The 22,777-nt window shown below is 40.6% G+C and overlaps 1 protein-coding gene across 3 annotated transcripts in view; it reads right to left on the reverse strand.

Annotated features, from left to right (window-relative positions):
- Nucleotides 1–13,129: 13,129 nt before the first annotated feature.
- mtfr2 (mitochondrial fission regulator 2) overlaps nt 13,130–22,777 on the reverse strand; it is a 28,533-nt gene continuing 18,885 nt past the window's right edge. For all 3 annotated transcript variants that reach the window (XM_060938547.1, XM_060938545.1, XM_060938546.1), the window contains exons 7-8: nt 17,541–17,724; nt 13,130–13,852 (exon numbers count right to left, since the gene is read on the reverse strand). In XM_060938547.1, the coding sequence (XP_060794530.1) occupies nt 13,763–13,852; nt 17,541–17,724 (274 nt within the window). In that variant the 3' untranslated portion in view covers nt 13,130–13,762. The remainder of the gene's footprint in view (nt 13,853–17,540; nt 17,725–22,777) is intronic.

The raw sequence follows: 22,777 nt of genomic DNA on the forward strand, positions 1-22,777 counted from the left end.
AGACTGGGCTGCTGATCGGGGGCCCAAGCTGCAGAGGGGCCCAAAATAATCTAAAAATGCATCAATAAATAAATACGTATAGATATAACTTTCTGCAAATATCTTTATTTTGGTCAGCGTGCTATGAGCGTGTTGTTAAAGTCAGAAGGCCTGAGAAGGAGTCATGTGATTTCTTTAAGCATACGTCTATCAAATTTGGCTTGAGTTAATTGGTTTAAACTTTTGTCAGTAGGAAGGTTACAAGGTCATGCGTGGGTCATCCGTCATTGTCGATATGACAATCATCAAGATAATGTTGGCTAACTTCGCAAGCTAACATAAATAAAACCCACAATCACAAAAATACTTTTTTTTCGACAGCAGTGTGCACTTTAAATAGTAACAAGCACAAATAAGTCTATAATTCATTCATGCTGTCATGCACCTGCACTTTATTTTTATACAGATTATTTAATTCAGTTTCCAGTATCGGCGGCACGGTGGTGTAGTGGTTCGCGCTGTCGCCTCACAGCAAGAAGGTTCTGGGTTCGAACCCAGTGGCCGGCGAGAGCCTTTCTGTGTGGAGTTTGCATGTTCTCGCCGTGTCTGTGTGGGTTTCCTCCGGGTGCTCCGGTTTCCCCCACAGTCCAAAGACATGCAGGTTAGGTTAACTGGTGACTCTAAATTGAGCGTAGGTGTGAATGTGAGTGTGAATGGTTGTCTGTGTCTATGTGTCAGCCCTGTGATGACCTGGCGACTTGTCCAGGGTGTACCCCGCCTTTCGCCCGTAGTCAGCTGGGATAGACTCCAGCTTGCTCGGGACCCTGCACAGGATAAGCGGCTACGGATAATGGATGGATGGATACATTTACAATGACAATGTAATTGGTATCCATCACCGTGGTGGATAAAAAGAAATACGAGAATAGAGCACAGAAAAGAAAAAAGAAACAAAAAAAATAGGACTGTGAGAAAGAAACATTAAAAAGGCATTGAAATTGACAGAATTGTTTTAAACCTGTTCTCGATGACACAGCACTACCATCACTCTTGGCACAGTCTGAGAACTTGTTCAGCAGGTAGCACTAGCGCCAGAGTTAGCACCGAGTTAGCACAGGACCGCTGTACTAGTAAGCAGTGTTTACTAAAAGATTGTTGGAGTGTTGTTAAGTTTCTTAGGTTGCCATAGTGCTGTAGTCTCATTTCCTTTTTGTCTCTCATTTCCATTTTACTTTCTCAGAAGGCACAGTTGAGGAAAAGTCTTTGGTAGGTTTTGAAAAATAACGTCTATGTTATTGCATTACATTAATGGCATTTAGCAGATGCTCTTTTCCAGAATGATGTTGGCTGTGGCTGTCCATCGCTAACGATGATGACTGCTTCATTAGGATGTGCAGAAACGCAGATGGGCCATGAGGCCTGCAACAGAGCGACAGAATCACCCGCAGTGGTGGCACGAATGGCCTGGCCGAGCCACCATGGAATGTGTGGCCTTGTGAGCTCTCATATACTATTCTCCTCTCCCAATTAAGCGTCTTGCACAGTAAGGTAAGACAAACAATGTCATGCCCCCATCATGTTGCCTCTCTGGACCTCCAGACCTGATGCCAAGTGGTGCACAAAAGTGCCACAGACCTGATGGGTATGGAAGCTGCCCCGCAGTGACAACTGCCTTGCCAAGTGATGCCATCCATTGGCCATTTGAGTGGCTCTTCCACATGCCATCTGTTGGTGCGCCATTGACCCTGTTGGGTTCATCTGCCACATTGCACCAAAAAGCGCCCTGCTGCCAGCACCTTATTGGTGATGTACTGTTTAACCCATAGCTGGAACCCAGGCAGGTGCTACCACTCCGGGTCAGAGCGGACCTGGGAACAATGGTGATTAAGGGGTAACTCCACTTTCCCCAATACTCAAGTTCTCCTGGACCTGAGACTCACCACCAGCTGCAGTTTAAAGTCACATTCAGGACTAAAGAACGATGTACCAATATACCCAGAGCAGCCTGGGGAGCAGTTGAGGGTTAGGTGCCTTGCTCAACAGCAATTCAGCCATTTCTGCTGGTCCAGGGAGGCAAACCAGCAAGCTTTTGGTCCCAAAGCTGCTTCTTTAACCATGGCTTCTCCCATATTGTTATGTACAGCAACAGTTAGCCTTAATAAAGATTTAAGATTTGATACCTCATACTTCATCTCTTTTATAACTTTACTAAGCCAACTAAGCCTAGGTTAATTTTTGAGTGCTTTAGCTCCTGTCCTTCAAACCAAGAATCTGCATTACTTTCTGTCCTCCATCTTAAGGCCTGCAAGTTTATAGCCTACATATTGCACGAGACCAATGTTTCTGTTCACAGCTTTGATATTTAAGCCAGTATGACATTTGCTCTTGCTTGGTACAGCACCATTTTATGGTGTCCCCCACAAAATCTGGCCCCGCCCACTTTACATTTTTAAATATGCATGTAAAAGAAATATAAAAGACATTTGAAACAGAAATAAAGTGTCCTTCTCAGCAACCAGTATGCATGTTTTGGATAAATTAATTATGTTTTCAGTGTGGTTTCTTTGTCTGTTTGTTTGTAAGAAGGATTACACAAAACCTACCAACCTGAAACTCGGTGGAAGGGTGGAGCATGGGCCAAGGAAGAAAACATTAAACTTTGGAGTGGATCCAAGTCACAGGGCAGATCCACAAATTTATTTTTGCTTTTGATAGCATTGTGAGATTCGGCATTTACCATACATCTTAAAATCCAGTAGATGGCAGTAAAATTCAGTTGTGACAAAACATAGCCAGTGTAGAAAAACAATGACGTCATATCACAATCCACATTCACAGGTAATTCACCAGTAATCCTGTGGGATACATCCCAGTATATATGTATATAAGATTATGAAATATTATGAAAATACAACCCATTCATCCATCCATCATCTCTAGCCGCTTATCCTGTGCAGGGTTGCAGGCGAGCTGGAGCCTATCCCAGCTGACTACGGGCGAAAGGCGGGGTACACCCTGGACAAGTCGCCAGGTCATCACAGGGCTGACACAGACACAGACAACCATTCACACTCACATTCACACCTACGCTCAATTTAGAGTCACCAGTTAACCTAACCTGCATGTCTTTGGACTGTGGGGGAAACCGGAGCACCCGGAGGAAACCCACGCGGACACGGGGAGAACATGCAAACTCCACACAGAAAGGCCCTCACCGGGCACTGGGCTCCAACCCAGGACCTTCTTGCTGTGAGGCGACAGAGCTAACCACTACACCACCGTGCTGCCCCTAATATACCGTATATTCAAATAAATATTATTAAACCTACTCAATCTAAACAGCACATTACCTGTCCTAGTTCACTATATCTACAATTTAGCTTGATATATAATCATTAAAATACTTAAATCATATAATTATTGAATTAATGTACAAATTCATTTAACATCTCATAACTGAAACATTATTTTCCACGATGTTTCTGTTATACAGTAAGTTATAACAAACGTGCATTTTCATTCACTCAACCCTGCTACCTGAACAATATGTGACATATCCAACAGGAAGTTGCCTTATCTAATTTCCTGAAGATCGTCAAAAGAAGAAAAGTTTTCTTTTTTCTTTATTTTCAGTGATATTGATTGGCCTATTGATGGATAAGGTCAATTTAAATAAACGTACATACAATGAAAGTAAATTACATTTATTTATTTATTTATTTATTTATTTATTTCATCATTACATTTTAAGTACATCATGAGAATCTCCTCATGCCATGAGCATGGATGCTAGTTGATCACATTTGTGTATTTGCTAATTCCATGTTAAAAACTCAAATCTGTTACTCATTAAAGACACTTTATAAAAAAAAAGAGAGAGAGATTGTTGCATGAGATGGGTCAAGACATTTTTTCAGTCAGTAAAAGAGAAAAGATGAGATGAGATGAGATGAGCTGAGCTGAGATGAGATGGTGGGAGTGAAAAATTAACCCTTGCCTTCCCAGAATCACTCACTTAGTCATAGAAGAACCGAAATGACTCTTACTGGGAAAGTCCCAGCTCCAAGCTATGAAAAAGGGGTATACAAACACACTCACGCACACATATGGTTAAAAGTGAAATGAGACTGATCTATTCCCTGATAATGAGGCTATTATCATTAATAATAATAATAATAATAATAATAATAATAATAAGCTATTAAATTTAATCCCTTAAATGCCCAGGATCTGTGTGTGTATCCAAACGTCCAATCCTCACTCACAAATAAATGAATAAATAAATCACTTTAAGAGGAAGAACTGTAAATAATAAGAAGCACAGTTTCAGAAGTTAACTCACAAACTAATCTGCATCCAAATCTATTCAGATCTATTAATCAAAATGATTAAGTAGTATAAAAGACATGAATAGCGGAAGGTGTAGTGAGTCAAGACATGTGAGTCACGGTGTTATCGGCTTTATCAGTGTTACGGGGAGCACTTTGTCTTCCTGTCAGACACCTCTGAGAGCTTTGTGTCGAGTGTCAATATTTAGAGTCTAACCTACATGCACATAGTCCCAGATTAAAATCATTTAAAAGATCAATGTGCCTGCAGTGCAAGGGGACTTAGCGAGAACTTGTCAAAATGCTCATGACAGTGCAGGAGCTGCGATTAGTGATTAGTATCAGATTGTTGTTTTACAAAATTGTATGTGGGCATGTTTTTATATCTTGGTGGGAGCTGAGGAAGAATGTGTAACAGTTTTGACATTGTGGGGACATTTGGCCTGTCCCCACAAGGAAAATGCCCCCCCCCCCCCATATATATATATATATATATATATATATATATATATATATATATATATATATATATTTTTTTTTCCCTGTGATGACCTGGCAACTTGTCCAGGGTGTACCCCGCCTTTCGCCCGTAGTCAGCTGGGATAGGCTCCAGCTTGCCTGCGACCCTGTAGAACAGGATAAAGCGGCTAGAGATAATGAGATGAGATGAGTTTTTTTTTTAATAGCTGAAAGTTTCCCTTCTGGTTACTGAGTTTAAGGTTAGGATCAGATTTAGGTTTAATTAAGTCTCAAATAAGAATAAACCTTATGCATTTATTTAAGTCAGAATCCAGTCTAAAGACAGCAATGGAATTTAAAGTCATAACCACCATTCAATTTGGGGTCAGGGTTTTTTGTTTGTTTGTTTGTTTTTGTTTTGTTTTTTCCAGACAAAATATAATGTATATTTCACAACTCTTCTTCTATTCCAGTGGTTGAAACAAGATCAACTGTGAGCTACTGCTCACTTCCGTATCCTCCCGCTGTCGTTTATATCAGAATTCAAGCAATCGAAGGAATAGGACACTTATTATGAATGTTGACTTCAACAAATAATGAACCCTGAAACAAGGAAGTAAAGAGTAGTGTCTCTCCCCAGGGATTTCAAATAGCATCCTGGGAGACTACCATTCTGAAATAGCATTTTGCTTCTTGAAATAGCGTCAAAATCCACCCTATATGTTTTGTAAATACATTCAGTCGGTAAACAGGAAGCCGATGTGGGACAGACCTGAAAAATGTATACACGGTATAGAATCCTAAGCTGAAGCTTGGTACCAAATATCAAGCAGTTGTGATTAGTAGTTGCTGAGAAAAGTGTTATGAAAATTTTGTAAATCCACGCTATATGCTTCGTAAATACATCCAGTCAGTAAACAGGAAGTCGATGTGCGACAGACCTGAAAATGGTATACATGGTATAGAATCCCAAGCTGAAGTTTGGTACCAAGTACCAAGTGGCTATGATTTGTGGTTGCTGAGAAAAAGGGTGTTTCGGATGGATGGAAATACGGAGATACAGATGGACGGACGGACAGAGGTAAACCAGTATAAACCAAACAAGCAAGTGGACAACAAGCATCCAACCAATCAGGACAAGGAGGTGTTTCTCCCGGCGTGTCAGTCATGTCGCCTAACTTTCAAACTATATTCTGAACCACTGGGAGAAACCTGATAACATCATAGCATCAGTCAGGAACGCTAGATGAGCACATGGTGTCTGATAAAGGTTCTGTATTCGGGTTGCCTATGTTGCATTATCACACTGACTTATAGTCAACTCATCAACAGAAGTATTGGCATCCAACAAACATTACTCATCATCGTTATCTTTCCAGGCACACAAGTGGCATCATTGTAAGGGCGTTGCTTTGGCAAAATTATTATTACTTGTGAGGGCATTCCATCTATTAGGTGCATTAATAATGATGTCAGTGGTGTGTGTGTGTGAGACCTCTAACCTCTGCTGTTTGATTTTGTTTTTACAGTGTCTTCTCCATCTGCTACTCAAACACCCAGAAGGCCACTGCAGTCTCTCTCTCTCTCTCTCTCTCTCTTTTTCTCATACACACATATACACAATTGACATGTAGTAAACCATGAGAGGGAATTCTAATTCAAAGCAAATGTTCATGAAGTGAACAAATTCATGAAGTGTCACGTGATCTGATGATTTCCCAATCGTGCTGCGCAGAACAGTCAAACTCACTAGGGGTGATTTGGATTGCAAATGTGCTCATACAGTTATGCAAATCCTGCTAATACTAAGTTAGCAACTCTGTCTCCTCCCACCATCCCAGTTCACTCTCTCCTTTTAGTGTCCTGTAACATCATAAACTCCCTCCACTGCAACTTCTGACAAACTGAAAGTGTTTGGCGTCATCTACTGGTTCATGTTTGAACAGTTCATGGTTGAGAGTTCCGCCTTTCAACCTTGTACATCACTTTAGGTGTATTATTAACATATTTAGGGCCCATGGTTAACATATTTAAGGTCCCATTGTTTGATTCTTCTTATTGTTGTTGTTCTTTTTCTTCAAGACTTGGCCATTTTTGAGGTGGTTCCCATGGGCAAAAACTCATGAAATTTGATACACACATCAGCCTCGGCCACCGGTACTCAAGGATAGAGGCTTGGCTCCAGGTGTGTCCAGGGGACTCCATAGTGCCCCCATGTCATTGAGACTTTTGCCCAGTAGATACGTAGTGTCACCCATCCGTGTCAAATTTGGTAGGTATATGGGGTGCCCCAAGATGAACAAAATCGTAATGTACATTGCATCAGCCATACGCAATAAGAAGCAAGTTATTTTTAGTTGTGTGCATTTTGACAAGTGTTACATTTTGATGTTCTCCTCCGAGGCAGTTTGTTGGATTCATGCCAGATTTGGTGTATATCATGTCAAGATGTGGCTGATTTTGAATTGCGAAAGGATTTGTGATTATCTTGCAAGATGTTGAAAAGGGGAAACAATAAATTTATATGTTAAGCCACACAAACAGGAAGCATGTGCCTAAAACCTCATGATTGGTGATGCACGGATCAGATACCCAGGCTTTTGTTGCACATCTCAGATGCGTGTGCATTGTACGATGACCACATGTGACAGGTCGCGGCACCTGAGGTGCCCAGGCCCTTCAGGGCCGCTTGTGGCTATATTTGCAATTGAATTCTGACATCACAGAATGTGTGAACATACAACCCCGATTCCAAAAAAGTTGGGACAAAGTACAAATTGTAAATAAAAACGGAATGCAATGATGTGGAAGTTTCAAAATTCCATATTTTATTCAGAATAGAATATAGATGACATATCAAATGTTTAAACTGAGAAAATGTATCATTTAAAGAGAAAAATTAGGTGATTTTAAATTTCATGACAACAACACATCTCAAAAAAGTTGGGACAAGGCCATGTTTCCCACTGTGAGACATCCCCTTTTCTCTTTACAACAGTCTGTAAACGTCTGGGGACTGAGGAGACAAGTTGCTCAGGTTTAGGGATACGAATGTTAACCCATTCTTGTCTAATGTAGGATTCTAGTTGCTCAACTGTCTTAGGTCTTTTTTGTCGTATCTTCCGTTTTATGATGCGCCAAATGTTTTCTATGGGTGAAAGATCTGGACTGCAGGCTGGCCAGTTCAGTACCCGGACCCTTCTTCTACACAGCCATGATGCTGTAATTGATGCAGTATGTGGTTTGGCATCGTCATGTTGGAAAATGCAAGGTCTTCCCTTCCCAATGGTCTTCAGCATTGATGGTGTCTTTCCAGATGTGTAAGCTGCCCATGCCACACACACTAATGCAACCCCATACCATCAGAGATGCAGGCTTCTGAACTGAGCGCTGATAACAACTTGGGTCGTCCTTCTCCTCTTTAGTCCGAATGACACGGCGTCCCTGATTTCCATAAAGAACTTCAAATTTTGATTCGTCTGACCACAGAACAGTTTTCCACTTTGCCACAGTCCATTTTAAATGAGCCTTGGCCCAGAGAAGACGTCTGCGCTTCTGGATTCTTCTTTGCGCTTCTGCGCTTCTGGCTTCTTCTTTGAACTATAGAGTTTTAGCTGGCAACTGCGGATGGCACGGTGAATTGTGTTCACAGATAATGTTCTCTGGAAATATTCCTGAGCCCATTTTGTGATTTCCAATACAGAAACATGCCTGTATGTGATGCAGTGCCGTCTAAGGGCCTGAAGATCACGGGCACCCAGTATGGTTTTCCGGCCCTGACCCTTACGCACAGAGATTCTTCCAGATTCTCTGAATCTTTTGATGATACTATGCACTGTAGATGATGATATGTTCAAACTCTTTGCAATTTTACACTGTCGAACTCCTTTCTGATATTGCTCCACTATTTGTCGGCGCAGAATTAGGAGGATTGGTGATCCTCTTCCCATCTTTACTTCTGAGAGCCGCTGCCACTCCAAGATGCTCTTTTTATACCCAGTCATGTTAATGACCTATTACCAGTTGGCCTAATGAGTTGCAATTTGGTCCTCCAGCTGTTCCTTTTTTGTACCTTTAACTTTTCCAGCCTCTTATTGCCCCTGTCCCAACTTTTTTGAGATGTGTTGCTGTCATGAAATTTCAAATGAGCCAATATTTGGCATGAAATTTCAAAATGTCTCACTTTCGACATTTGATATGTTGTCTATGTTCTATTGTGAATACAATATCAGTTTTTGAGATTTGTAAATTATTGCATTCCGTTTTTATTTACACTTTGTCCCAACTTTTTTGGAATCGGGGTTGTACAAATGAGCTAGGCCAATTACTAAAGAAAGTACTTGTGTGTTGTGATCATCCTGGCCAATCACAGAAACTCCTTCAGACGTTTTAATGAGTCACGACATTCACATGGGCCGAAGCTTACCACATTGAAAACGTTTAGCTTTGAATGTTGATACAGTATTTCATTGATGGATATTAAGTTAAGAATAAAACACAATAGCGCATGCAGTTATAGGTAAGTACTCAACAACAAGGTGATGTGCGAAGTTGATTATTTCCTCACACACGCTAAAGTGATTTATTTATTTCCGTAATGACAGTATATTTGTTATTAAGTAAAGATAGATGCGTCATATTCTTTATCTCTTTATAGTGACAGATTTAATCTTGTGGAACATCTTTGAAACCAGTGAGTTGCTTTTATCACTTATGTTAAATCAGCCATCAGTAATTACTTCCTCACCAGCCTCTTTTTTCGTTCCTGTCTTGATGGAGGTGCGTTTATGATACAAGCCTCTGCGTACGTTGTTTTTAAAGTCTACAGTCAAGTGTAGGTTAGTGCTTTGCATGTATTCAGCCAGCAGATGTTTTCACTTGGAACTGAATGAAATTAATGGCTTGGTGCTCAACGGCCTAATTGTGACTCTCCATGGCCTGAAGGTTAGAGAAACAGCCTTGGGCCCAAACATCACCAATTTGATTCCCAGGACTGGCAGGAAAAACATGAGGGGAGTTGAGTGAATGAACAGCACTTTCCCCTCCCTCTGTATCATAGCTGAAGTGCCCTTAAGTAAGGTGCCTAACTCCCAACTGCTCCCTGGGTGCTGTAGTATAGCTGCTCACCATTTCAGATGGGTTAAATGCAGAGGAGGAATTTCACTGTGCTTGTATACACGTGACTAATAAAGGCTTCTTCTTCTAGTAGTCCTGAGATTTGAACACAACCTTCTGGTAACTAGTACACAATGTTTACTGCTGCACAATAATTCCACATGCTTCCATCTTAAGACCGGAACATAACACACTTTTTATCTTCAGAAGCTACAAACAGGCTCATATGCAAATGTGAGAGTAGCACGTGTGTTAGAGAGAGAGAAAGAATACAGGTGCACTACTAAACACACACTATCAGTGAAGCAAAAACAGCAGACGTGAGCAGAACCTGAATCTTTAAATGAGAAAACATTCCATCACGTAGGCACTTCTGACCGACTGACTGTATGCAAGAAACGGAGTAGACGATTAATCAGATTTTAGCGTGTAACCATTTCCTGCCTTGGTACACCAGTACATCCTCTTCATGCTAACCTTTAGTGATTGGAAGGATGTGGTTTACAGAAACAAACAACACATGCCACACAATGCATTTCTTCCATTACACCCTCAACCACACTCAAAAATATAAAAAACACAAGTGTGCCAAAGTTGATCAGCTCAAGGTCAACTACAGTGTGATATACAGTACAATGTTTCTGAAAGCATTCTTGCCCCCCAATTAAAATCTGTGATCACATTTAGCTCAGACATTGCCTGCTCACACTCGACCCAGTACTGTACTTCAACCAGAGTGCAATTATGCCATTAACAAAAGGTAAGAAGAGAAACAAAAGCCAAAGTCCACAGTGAAAATGTTCAAAGTAACACTTCAGTTCTTGACGGAGAGCATCTTCAGGATCACCCGAACACTGATTGATGGAGTAGACCTTAAATAAGAAGAAATCTTACGTACTTATTCAATGACATGGCCTAAAAGTTAGAGGAACAGCTTTGGGACCAGAAGGTTGCTGGTTCAGTTCCCTGGACCAGCAGGAATAGCTGAAGTGACCTTGAGCAAGGCACCTAACCACCAGCTCCACAGGTTGCCCACTGCTGTTGTACATCACCTATAATGTAATTCAAGTCAGAATCCAGCCTAAATTAAGTAATGAGATTTAAAGTCACAGCCACCATTGAATATAGGTTCAGTTCAATATATTTCAACCATGAGTTGGCCTAGTGGTTAGCATGTCTGCCTCTCGACTGGGAGATCACGAGTTCTACTCATGGTCGGGTCATAAGAAAGATCATAAAAATGGTATCTACTGCCATCTGGCAAGGCACGCTGCAACACAGATGCGAGTAGGGAGTCAAACTCTCACAGTTACCAGAGGACCAGCCCCCCACTGTAACCCTAGCTATATAATAGGTGACAGGCTGAGGGCTATAGAAACAGAGCTCAGCGCCACACCCATACACCTCAAAGAGCTGGGACAAGAGACTGCCTGGGAAGACCAAATCCTGGCATGGGAGGGACTTTGACTCAATATATTTCAGTTACAATATACTTCACAGTTCTTGCCAATAACATGAATAAAAATACATGCTCAGAGAAAATACTCTGGGCCATGGGGCACTACCTGATCTATAAACAGGACCGAGGGGAACCCAAGCAGACAACAAAACATTCAACCAGTCAGGACAAGGAGGCGTCTCTACTCATGTATCAATCATGTTCTAACTATATCTTGAATCACTGGAGAAAATCATCATCATAGCATTGAGACCATTCAACTAATGTGTGATGCCCGATAAAGGTTGTGCGTGTTCAGGTTGCCCACATCGCATTATTCCATTGACTTACAGTCAACTCTGTAAATATTGGCACACAACTAACAAGCTTTCAATGTAAAAGAGACAGATGGTTGTTGAGATGTATATGGTAACTAATGAAGATACGTAAAAACACACAGATCAACCGTCACATTATAAAACAATTGACAGTTGAAGTGAATAACATTGATTATCTCATTACAGTGGCACCTGTCAAGGGGTGGGGTATATTAGACAGCAAGAGAACAGTCAGTTCTCGAAGTTGATTTGTTGGAAGCAGGAAAAATGGGCAAGTGTAAGGATCTGAGTGACTTTGACAAACTGTGATGACTAGATAACTGGATCTGAACATCTCCAAAATGGGAACACCCCACAAGATGTGCCAGTATGCAGTGGTTAGTACCGACCAAAACTGGTCCAAGGAAGGACAACCAGTGAACCAGCGATAGGGTCATGGGTGTCTAAGGTTCACTGATTCGTATGGGGCACGAAGGCTAACCCTATGGTCCAATTCCATAGAAGAACTACTGTAGCACAAACTGCTGAAAAAGTTAATGCTGGCTAAAACAGAAAGGTGTCCGCATTCACTTTTTCAGAAGTTTGTGTGACAGTAGCTCTTCTGTGGGATTGGACCATATGGGCGAGCAAGGAGTTCAAGGAGGTGTGAATAAGTATGCAACCAAGAGATAGACGAAAATGGGTGAATCAAATGGTTAAAGATCCCAAATAAACACATTTCTATTCCAGGTTGTAACTGCAAAATGGACAAAATGGGGGTGAATACTTATGCAAGCCATTGTATAACTGTATATTTATATATTATACTTTCCTTGAAGGAATTCACTTGATGCCATGTTCATTCTTACTTTTGAGAATAATTACAGGTTTACGAACTACTTAAACATGGCTACTGATGAGGAAAAAAAAAAAGTCATGAGTTCAAATCCCAACACCACCAAGTTGCCAATGTTGTCTCCTTGAGCAAAAGCATTAACCTTCAACTGGTCGGTTTTACAAGCTTTAAATTACAAGCTGCTTTGCATTACAAGCCAAGTGAGCAAAATATACCTGAAAATATTAAGATGAACACATTCAGTATTGGGTGGCATGGTGGTGTAGTGGTTAGCGCTGTTGCCTCACAGCAAGAAGGTCCGGGTTCGAGCCCCGTGGCCGGCGAGGGCCTTTCTGTGCGGAGTTTGCATGTTCTCCCCGTGTCCGCGTGGGTTTCCTCCGGGTGCTCCGGTTTCCCCCACAGTCCAAAGACATGCAGGTTAGGTTAACTGGTGACTCTAAATTGAGCGTAGGTGTGAATGTGAGTGTGAATGGTTGTCTGTGTCTATGTGTCAGCCCTGTGATGACCTGGCGACTTGTCCAGGGTGTACCCCGCCTTTCGCCCGTAGTCAGCTGGGATAGGCTGCAGCTCGCCTGCGACCCTGTAGAACAGGATAAAGCAGCTACAGATAATGAGATGAGAATGATGAGACATTCAGTACTGATGAGAGAACATGTTTATTTCTTTTAGTTCATGGCTGAAAGGTACATGGTATGAAATGGGTGAAAGGTACATCAGAAACAACTCCGATGAACACGATGGAGGAATTGATATGCGTTCCTGAATTTGGTTTGAATACAAAATTCCTGGCTCCATGTATCCACATACATGCACACAGAAGTTTCATATTTGCTACTTTCAAAATATTTGAAATCTTTCAACTGCAAAAAATAAACCAGTGCTTCACATGGAATATCAGTTATTGCTTTTCTGAAAAACCAACAGATAGCAAAGCAGTGCAAATACACAAATAACAGCAACAACAAATCAAACAATTAAAACAAACAAACAAACAAACAAACAACACATTTAGATGCATTGCATACAGGAGGTCCATGTGGTATAGGCTTGACCTAAACTCAGAACAGTCACCATTCAGCCTCTTATATTCACAGTTAACACTCAAACACCAGTGTAAGAACTGCAGAACTGTACAAAAATCATCAATCCACAGCTGAAAGCGATGAATAAAAAGGCAGCTCCTTTACCCTTCTAAGGAAGAAAAGTACCATAAAACTGTGGGGGCTGATAGAAAGTGAGACAGAAAAATCTTCAAAGGCCATTCAGCACACTATTTTCCATCACGCTGTTTCCCGTCTGATCCACGGGTTAAAAGGGACAAATGATTTCGCCCCTGACTGCGTCTCTTGAACTGTGGAACCTGTAAACAGACGCAAATAAGATCTCAAGACGCAATAATACATCATGTAATAATCATGTAATACATCATGTAATGATACACTTTGTGATCTGTAACATCTGGACTTGCAAATATGCTACAACAGAAAGAAGAACTGAAGTGAAACAGCGCCATTTGGTGGTAGGAGTCAAATACAACTTCATATCTACTCCAGTCAAAAGAGGGACATCATTCTGGTATGTTCCCACCTTCTGCTCCAAACCACACCACATACCCACATTTAAAAAAAAATAATAATAATAAAAAATAAAAAAAGGTAACATGACTCAATCAAGTTCAGCTTCTCCATGAAACTCAAACCCTCTACATGGTGTTGTAGCTGTTAAGGGGAACCCCATACAGGTCATATAAACCTGCTTCTGCCCTGTCTGGGATAGAGTCATTGTAGTTTCCAAAGTGTTGATTCATTTTCTAGAACAGCAGCTCTGACAGTAATGTTGGCTGTAAGGCAAATTACAGGTCTATATTAATGCACACCTTCAAATATATTATTGTTTTTATTGTTACAACATGCACTGGGACTTGTATGGCGAATGCTCCACATAAACCAATTTTAAAAACGTGTAATTATATTATATGGAAACGAGTGTTTTACTGGGAAATACACCACTCTTATTTTTCATATGAGCTACATCCATGACATAGAGAACCAAAACCATGACAAATCTCCATATGCCACTCGTAAAGAAATCGATTAATTGTTTTGATAAATTTCGGTACGTTTTGTTTGTGAATGTGTCGATATAAAAAGAAAAATCACACGTTGGCTTGAAGATATGAAGTTTATCTTCTCATGCCGAAAAACTCTAATTTTTCATATGAAATACATCATCGTGGATCTGAGTGACATATTTAAATAATATATTATTAGATGGCTTTTTTGTGGTATATCAAATATATTCCATTCAGCTAGCATGATCCTGAATGAGTCAAAGACAAGTAGCTAAATGGAATATATCTGATATACCATGAAAAAAAAAAGCCATTATTATTATTATTATTATTATTATTATTATTATACACACACATTCCTTTCAGGTGTTCAATGCGTCTTTCTCTTTCAAAACTCTCTCAAACTCTTCCATATTTAACGAAGCAAACCTGGCGGCCATATTTGTTTACAAATTGTCACAGTCGCTCGCTAGCGCGGACGTTTTATGTCTCTGATGTGTGACGTCATGTCTTGTCAACCATGCAATCTTGTAAACCGTATTCAATGCTCATTCTCCACTGGGTAGAGTGACGTAATACACATAGATACACCAAGATGGCGCCGCAGATGGCTGCCACGGGACTTTGCTCTCTCGTACTTTCTATGTTTTTCTATGTTTTTGTGTAATTGTTGTGTTAATTCTTCTCCGTGCTTCACAGAATGCTGCGCTGAGGGTTTTTTTTAATGCCTACACATTCCGGTCCTGATAAGAGCGAAATGTGTGGGTGTTTTTTCCGCTCATCTCTCGTCTCTCATTTCTCAGCCTCTCCCTTCCTGACAAGCCTCTCTCCTGCTTTGCTTCTGCGGACTCGTCTTGTCTGAGAGACCCTTCCTGCGCTGTTCTCCGAATTGAAATTATGGATTTGATCAACTGGTCACTTCACGCAATTGACACAATCTTCTCGACGAGAAGTCTGGGGTTCGGGGGAACCTGCCTGTCCTGCCGGAACGTTTGCAGCCGGATACACCATGGATGCCTGGGAGAAGTGGCGTGTGGTGTGCTTGGCGATTCTTTCCGTGGAGGACATTGAGGATATTTACCTATTCGGAACCATGATCACAGGATTTTTGCTGATTGGACTTGGCATTGCCCTGGTGTATCGAGGAAATCAGTTAACGGCGGCAGCTGTTCAAAGCCCCACAAAGCTGCCCGACATGATTGAGGCGGTGGGCAGAGCCGTTGGCACTCAGACTGTGGCTGTAGAACTTGAGTCGCAACATTGATAACATCATGGAGAAGTTGATGGCTTTGCAAAGAGAAATGGATCATTTTGGTGGCCAGAATGGACAAGCGGGTTAAGCGAAAAAGGACACGTCTACCCATCTTAAGTCTAAACAAATTCCAATCTTATCTTGGCTCTCCCAGCCAACACTGCCTTCAAGGCCATCGCTGTAGAAACGCGATTCTCCCCCTGGAGTTCACTGCAGTGAGACTCTCTCTCTCTCTCTCTCTCTCTCTCTGTGTGTGGGTTTTTTTTCCTATACTTTCTTTCTGTCTGTACTATGAAAGCTAAGTCGAACCAGAGTCAAATTCCTCGTGTGTGTAACATACCTGGCAATAAAGTGCTTCTGATAGGATTAGCGATACACTAACAATATTGCATGCTATCAAACCAAATGAATGAAACCTGCTAGAAGGGAATAGAACATTTTTATTCCATCAAAAAAGTGCCCTGTATATATAACGATTCCCGATATTTCACTCCGATGATGTCACTCCCAGTGTTTTCTCGCTGACTCGACGTGCATTGTCAAAATGGCGAACCGGTTCAAAATTAAAGTTATTTTCATTAACTTGATATTTTTTTTGTGGATGTGTCCATATAATATAAAAGAACATTACATGGTGGTGTAAAGATATGAAGTTTATCTTCTCACGTTGAAGATATTTTTTACTCGTTTGCATCACTAACTTGTGAACATGTTCACCACTCGAAGATAAACTTCATATTTCATAAAACCATGTAACATCCTCGATATAAATGACCAGAGGAATTAACTCCTAGGAATTACCTTTCTAATGTAACTATGAAAAGGATAAAAATGACCCATCATTCTTAAACAGAAAATGGTTAGCGCTGGCAAATGGTTGTTGTAGAAGAGGAACAAATCCTTTCAGCATGTGCAGTTATTCAAAAATAATCAACTTTAGGCCACATCACACCACCCCGTTGTTGATTTTTTTTTTTTGGAAAATAAACAGCATGCCCCCAAGCAGTTCATTCCTCACACAGTTGCTGGGTACATGTAAAAATCGAGCTGGAATGATGAAAAGCTGTAAGATTGTTGTGAAATGTACCGTAGGACTTTAGATGTAATGTGATATTTATTTCCCATTCCCCCCCCAATATCAGCAAGCTACAAAAGCAGCAAAATGACTTTCAAAAATGCAACCAATATGCTCTGGAATAGTGAAAATGAGTGCAATGCTTAAGTGGTTCTTTCTATATTGGCTGCATTCCAGTATGGTTTTAACGCACCCTTGTCAACTTCCCCTCACTATTTCCCCTTGGGGGGAAATCCCGATTGCTATCACAAGGTTTCATCCAAAGCTTTCTTCAGTTTGTGAAGTTTATTAAACGAGCACTTAGATACTCAAAAGATTGATTCAGATGCAATAACAGTATAAATGGTGGATGATTTAAAAAGCTTCTTAAAAATATAATCCAGCCAATAAAATATTTAAAAAGTCTTAAAAATAAGCCATTTGATTTCCTGTTCATGACTGCTTACTTCATTACTTTATTCTTAATATGTCTGGAATTAAGTAATAAATAAAGAGGTTTAGCTGTAAAAACACTAGAATATCCATGATGTTGATTATGCATCATCACATTTGTTTCTGAAAATGAACCAGGAGTGCGAACATGCCCAGGTAACACTGTCCTACAGTGCACCTGTTCAATTCCTAAAAACACTGAGCTCAAAACATCTTACTCGGGGCGTGTCGGGGCTGCTGAACGGCGAGGACTCGGCTGAGCAGTTCTCCTTATCAAACGAGTTGTCTCGCTGCCTCTGTGCAAACTTCCTCTTCAACGCTTCAGCAATAAGTGCAGCAGGGTCCGACGCACACACCGTCCCTTTACTCCTCCTTTTCCGTAATGGTGTCCCTCCTGGAGACCTGATAACACCATCACAACACATGCACACACACACAACTCAGGAAAGGAGACAAAAATACAGTCATATTGTTGATTATAATGGTCAGAAGGTTTAAGTTCTTGATGTGACTAGAGTCCAGATGGACAGCCTAGAAATCCTGTCCTATATACACATTTCATTCATTTTCTTTCTTTCTGAAGGCTAAAGGAAGGGCATTCTGCCATATTTACATCCGGAATCTATTAGATAGACGACAGATTGCCTTTCCACCAGCATAAACATTCCTCACCCCCTCTAAAATCCTAAAATAGAGGCTTTTAGGCCATATTTATAATCTTTAGCAATAAAGTTAGCCTAGTAGCTACTATGAGGCAGTTTGACAGGATTTCAGGCCATATTTATAATATTTACTGCTAAAGCTAGCCCATTAGCTACTATGAGGCCGTTCGATAGGATTTCTGAGAGGATTTTAGGCCATATTTATAATCTTTAGTGCTAAAGTTAGCCTAGCAGCTACTATGAGGCAGTTTGACAGGATTTCAGGCTATATTTATAACCTTTACTGCTAAAGCTAGCCTAGTAGCTACTATGAGGCCGTTTGATAGGATTTCAGGCCATATTTATAATCTTTAGCAATAAAGTTAGCCGAGTAGCTACTATCAGTTTGACAGGATTTTAGGCCATATTTATAATATTTACTGCTAAAGCTAGCCCATTAGCTACTATGAGGCCGTTCAATAGGATTTTTGAGAGGATTTTAGGCCATATTTATAATCTTTAGTGCTAAAGTTAGCCTAGCAGCTACTATGAGGCAGTTTGGCAGGATTTCAGGCTATATTTATAACCTTTACTGCTAAAGCTAGCCTAGTAGCTACTATGAGGCCGTTCGATAGGATTTCAGGCCATATTTATAATCTTTAGCGCTAAAGTTAGCCTAGCAGCTACTATGAGGCAGTTTGACAGGATTTCAGGCCATATTTATAATATTTACTGCTAAAGCTAGCCTATTAGCTACCATGAGGCCGTTCGATAGGATTTCTGAGAGGATTTTAGGCCATATTTATAATCTTTAGCGCTAAAGTTAGCCTAGCAGCTACTATGAGGCAGCTTGATAGGATTTCAGGCTATATTTATAAAATATTTATAAATCTTCACCACTAAAGCTAGCCTAGTAGCTACTGTGAGGCAGTTGATAAAACTTCTGAAAGGATTTTAGGCCATATTTATTGATATTTAAAATATTTACTGCTAAATCTAGCCTACAGTAGCTAATAAGAGGGAACCTGACAGGATTTCAGGTCACATTTAATCTTTACCACTAAACGCTAGAATAGTAGTTAACAGGAAATAACCTGTCAGGATTTCAGGTCATATTTATTAATAGTCATAATTTGCTAATGCTATCCTAGTAGCTAATCTGACAGAATTTCTGAGATGATTTTAGGTCATATTTATAAAAGTTTTATTGCTAAAGCTAGCCAAGTAGCTAATATTAGGTTACCTAAGAGGATTTCTAAGGGGATGTTTATAAATATTCATAATAATTACTGCTAAAGCTAGGGTAGCTAATATTAGGTAACCTGACAGAAGGACTTTTGGTTGTATTTATAAAATATCCATAATTTTTTACTGATAAAACTAGCCGTGGCGGCACGGTGGTGTAGTGGTTAGCGCTGTCGCCTCACAGCAAGAAGGTCCTGGGTTCGAGCCCCGGGGCCGGCGAGGGCCTTTCTGTGTGGAGTTTGCATGTTCTCCCCGTGTCCGCGTGGGTTTCCTCCGGGTGCTCCGGTTTCCCCCACAGTCCAAAGACATGCAGGTTAGGTTAACTGGTGACTCTAAATTGAGCGTAGGTGTGAATGTGAGTGTGAATGGTTGTCTGTGTCTATGTGTCAGCCCTGTGATGACCTGGCGACTTGTCCAGGGTGTACCCCGCCTTTCGCCCGTAGTCAGCTGGGATAGGCTCCAGCTTGCCTGCGACCCTGTAGAAGGATAAAGCGGCTAGAGATAATGAGATGAGATGAGAAAACTAGCCGTAGCCAGTACAAGGTATAGCCGAGTAGCTAATATGACAGTATTCAAATATTTTTCCTAAATATTTAAAAAAAAAAAAAAAAAAAATGTTCACTGCTAGAACACTAGGTAACAAAAGCCACTCCAACGGGATATTTCAGTAAACCTTTTTGAAAGCAGTTATAAAAAGATACAACTGCTGAAACACAGACATCCCAACCTGCAAAAAGTCATTTCAGGGAGGTACGAAAGCATGAACAGGACATGTCACAACAGAAAGTTACTTTAATTAGATACTGAAATAAAACATGAATAGAAGAAAAAAGGATTTTTTTTCCGGAGACTATTTACATGAACAAATACGTCAAATACCTTTTCTAAAACTAGTATTACATAAACACAAGTGCTAGCATTCCTATTTCTTTTGCAAACATTCGTTGTATTGTGACGTGGCTTGTTTTGCAGATTTGAGCAATTTGCCTGAAACCTCAACCTTGTAACAGTCTGCGTCATTGAACTTGTTAATCATGCAAGACATCAGATTCACAAGTGTTTGAGACAGCCAACTCGTGAATTCTGTCTTGATGTAACGTACCATGCTGAAAGCCCTTTCTGCATCACAGTTAGAATTGGGCATCACCAAACTAGATCAGCCGACATGGAGAAAATGTGACAAAACATGTAAACTGCTTGTTTCTATTCTTTAACTCATTTTTAAAAATATTCTATTGCAACATTAAGCAAATCTTCAAGGAGTTTGGTCTTATCATGCAACCTTGGCAGCTAGCCAGCTCATATAAATAATACGCACATGAACAAACGACACTGTTAAACTCATGTCAACGTCTTTTACAATCGTTTAATCCAGGGGTTTTCAAAGTGTGGGAGAGTCGGCCCCCCCTCGGAGAGCAAATAAACAACAGCGCCCCCCCCCCTACAATTTTTGTTGTTGCTATACTTAAATGTTCCATTCGTATTTTTAAAAAATGGTTGTTGTACACATTATTTTTTTCTTTTTCACATTTTAAACATCTGTGCTTTTTAAAACATCTTGTTTTACACATTTTAAACATCTCATAGCATCGTTAGCTAGCACCTCTTGGCAGACAGCACACTGTGGCAGTGGAGCATCTTCAGATCCAGTCCATGAAAATCCAAACTTTAAATAATCGTGGTCAGACTTCCTTCTTTTTCCAGTCCCCCAGGATTCCGCGGGCCTTTTTTGTGATTGTTGCGGGCTAAAATGTCTGATGTTGTGGGGGGGTGGTTTCCAAAAAAACTGCGATGAAAGTTGCGGTGTTTTTTAGGTTTTTGTTGCGATTACATTGCGGGAGGAAGTGAAAGTTGCGAGAAATTGTTGCGATTTTCTCTTTTTGTGATTAAAATTGAGTGATATGTTAAATATTAAGTTATTACTGAAAAACTATTGATTAAAAAACAAAGACACTGAGAAATGGTCCTGTAAACAACTTTACCAATATAAAAGATTACCAGGACTACAAAAATGCAGAACAATAGGCTTTACTTATCCAAATGCACCTGTTGGTTCTAAAGTTAAAGTGCAGAGAACCTCACAGCACAACATGAAGTTACCTTAAAATATAATATAAATGCCTCAGCTTTCATATAAGAAAAAACTATTAATACTAGTACTGTGTGCAGGCAGTCTCTCCTGAAGACTAAATTAAACAATAATTATAAACTAATTAAATAAATGGCTCAGGCTTCATAGAAGAAAAAAAGCAATTTGAACAGAATCTCACAGTATGATGCTGAAGCTGCCTAAACAATGGAAAATAAAATACCATTTTGGCAAAAATGTTGGCATCCATTAATTTCTTGTATTAAGTAAAAAAAAATAAAGTGCACACAGTCCTTCACTGTAAACATAACACACTTTCAGTGTTGCCAGATACTGCTGACGTTTTCCAGTCCAAAATATGTTCAAAACCCGCCAAACTGCACTTGAAACTTCCCAATCTGGCAACACTGCGCGCATGCTGCTTCTCTTGAACACACGGAAGTAAGGCGGAAGGTAGTTTGTCGACGTCACCTCAAGACGACACCAATGATTGGTCAAATTTGCGGGAACGTTGCGGTGATTGGATATAATTGCAGCACCGCCCTGAATTCGCGGGGATTGGTTGAATTTGCGCTGAAGTTGCAAATCGCAACATCCTGGAGGCTCCGTTTTTTTGCTTGGCCCAGATTTGTCTCCTCACTCACTGTAGCTTTAGGTACTAAAAATCGATCCATTTTGTCTCTCACGTTGCGCCCCCCCTGAAGAACTCTGGCGCCCCCCAGGGGGGGGCGCGCCCCACACTTTGAAAAGCCCTGGTTTAATCCACTATGGGCAATGCTAAAGTCACTGTTACAAACAGTACAGCGTGCAACACCATCGTCATTTTTTTTTTTTACCCCTATTAGGCAAGGGGACACTTGTGTAGTCTGAGATGAAGTGGGTTTTGTATTTTCGTTTTTTGGGGCACTCTGCCACGAAACTCATGGATACACCGAACTGATGGACTCTTGGTCCAGGAGAGAAGACATAAAGCCTACCCACACCAAACACTGACTGGTCTACTTAATGAGAGAGAGCGATCAGGATGTTCTTGTTTTCTCTCTCTCTCTCGATATTGTATCTAATTTGTGGGCATCAGGGAGCCACCATCAATATGCGGAAGACTCCTGGAACTCCCGGGAGAGTTGGGATGTCTGGAAACATATAAACCACGTCTTTTTTTCTCCATACATCTGTCCCACTTACAAAAAAAAAAAAAAAAAAAAACACCACACACTCTTCTCACAAAACAGCTATTTTTCAGGTTGATTTACTTATATAAACAGCTAACTTTAACTGCTTCAAGAACATTCTACGTACAAACCCTGACAGAGGTTTACTTTGCACTGCAAGTTTATACAGAGTACTCCGCCGAAACAGAAGTACCCGATAAGATTCATTAGAAGGTCAAGCAGTGTAACAGAAACACCGTAAGACAGTAAGGGCTGCTTTTAAGAGTTGGCATGCAACCCTAAAGTACACCTGAGACACTCTGCGTAAA

This window comes from Neoarius graeffei, chromosome 13, assembly GCF_027579695.1.
Source record: "Neoarius graeffei isolate fNeoGra1 chromosome 13, fNeoGra1.pri, whole genome shotgun sequence".
NCBI lineage: Eukaryota > Metazoa > Chordata > Actinopteri > Siluriformes > Ariidae > Neoarius > Neoarius graeffei.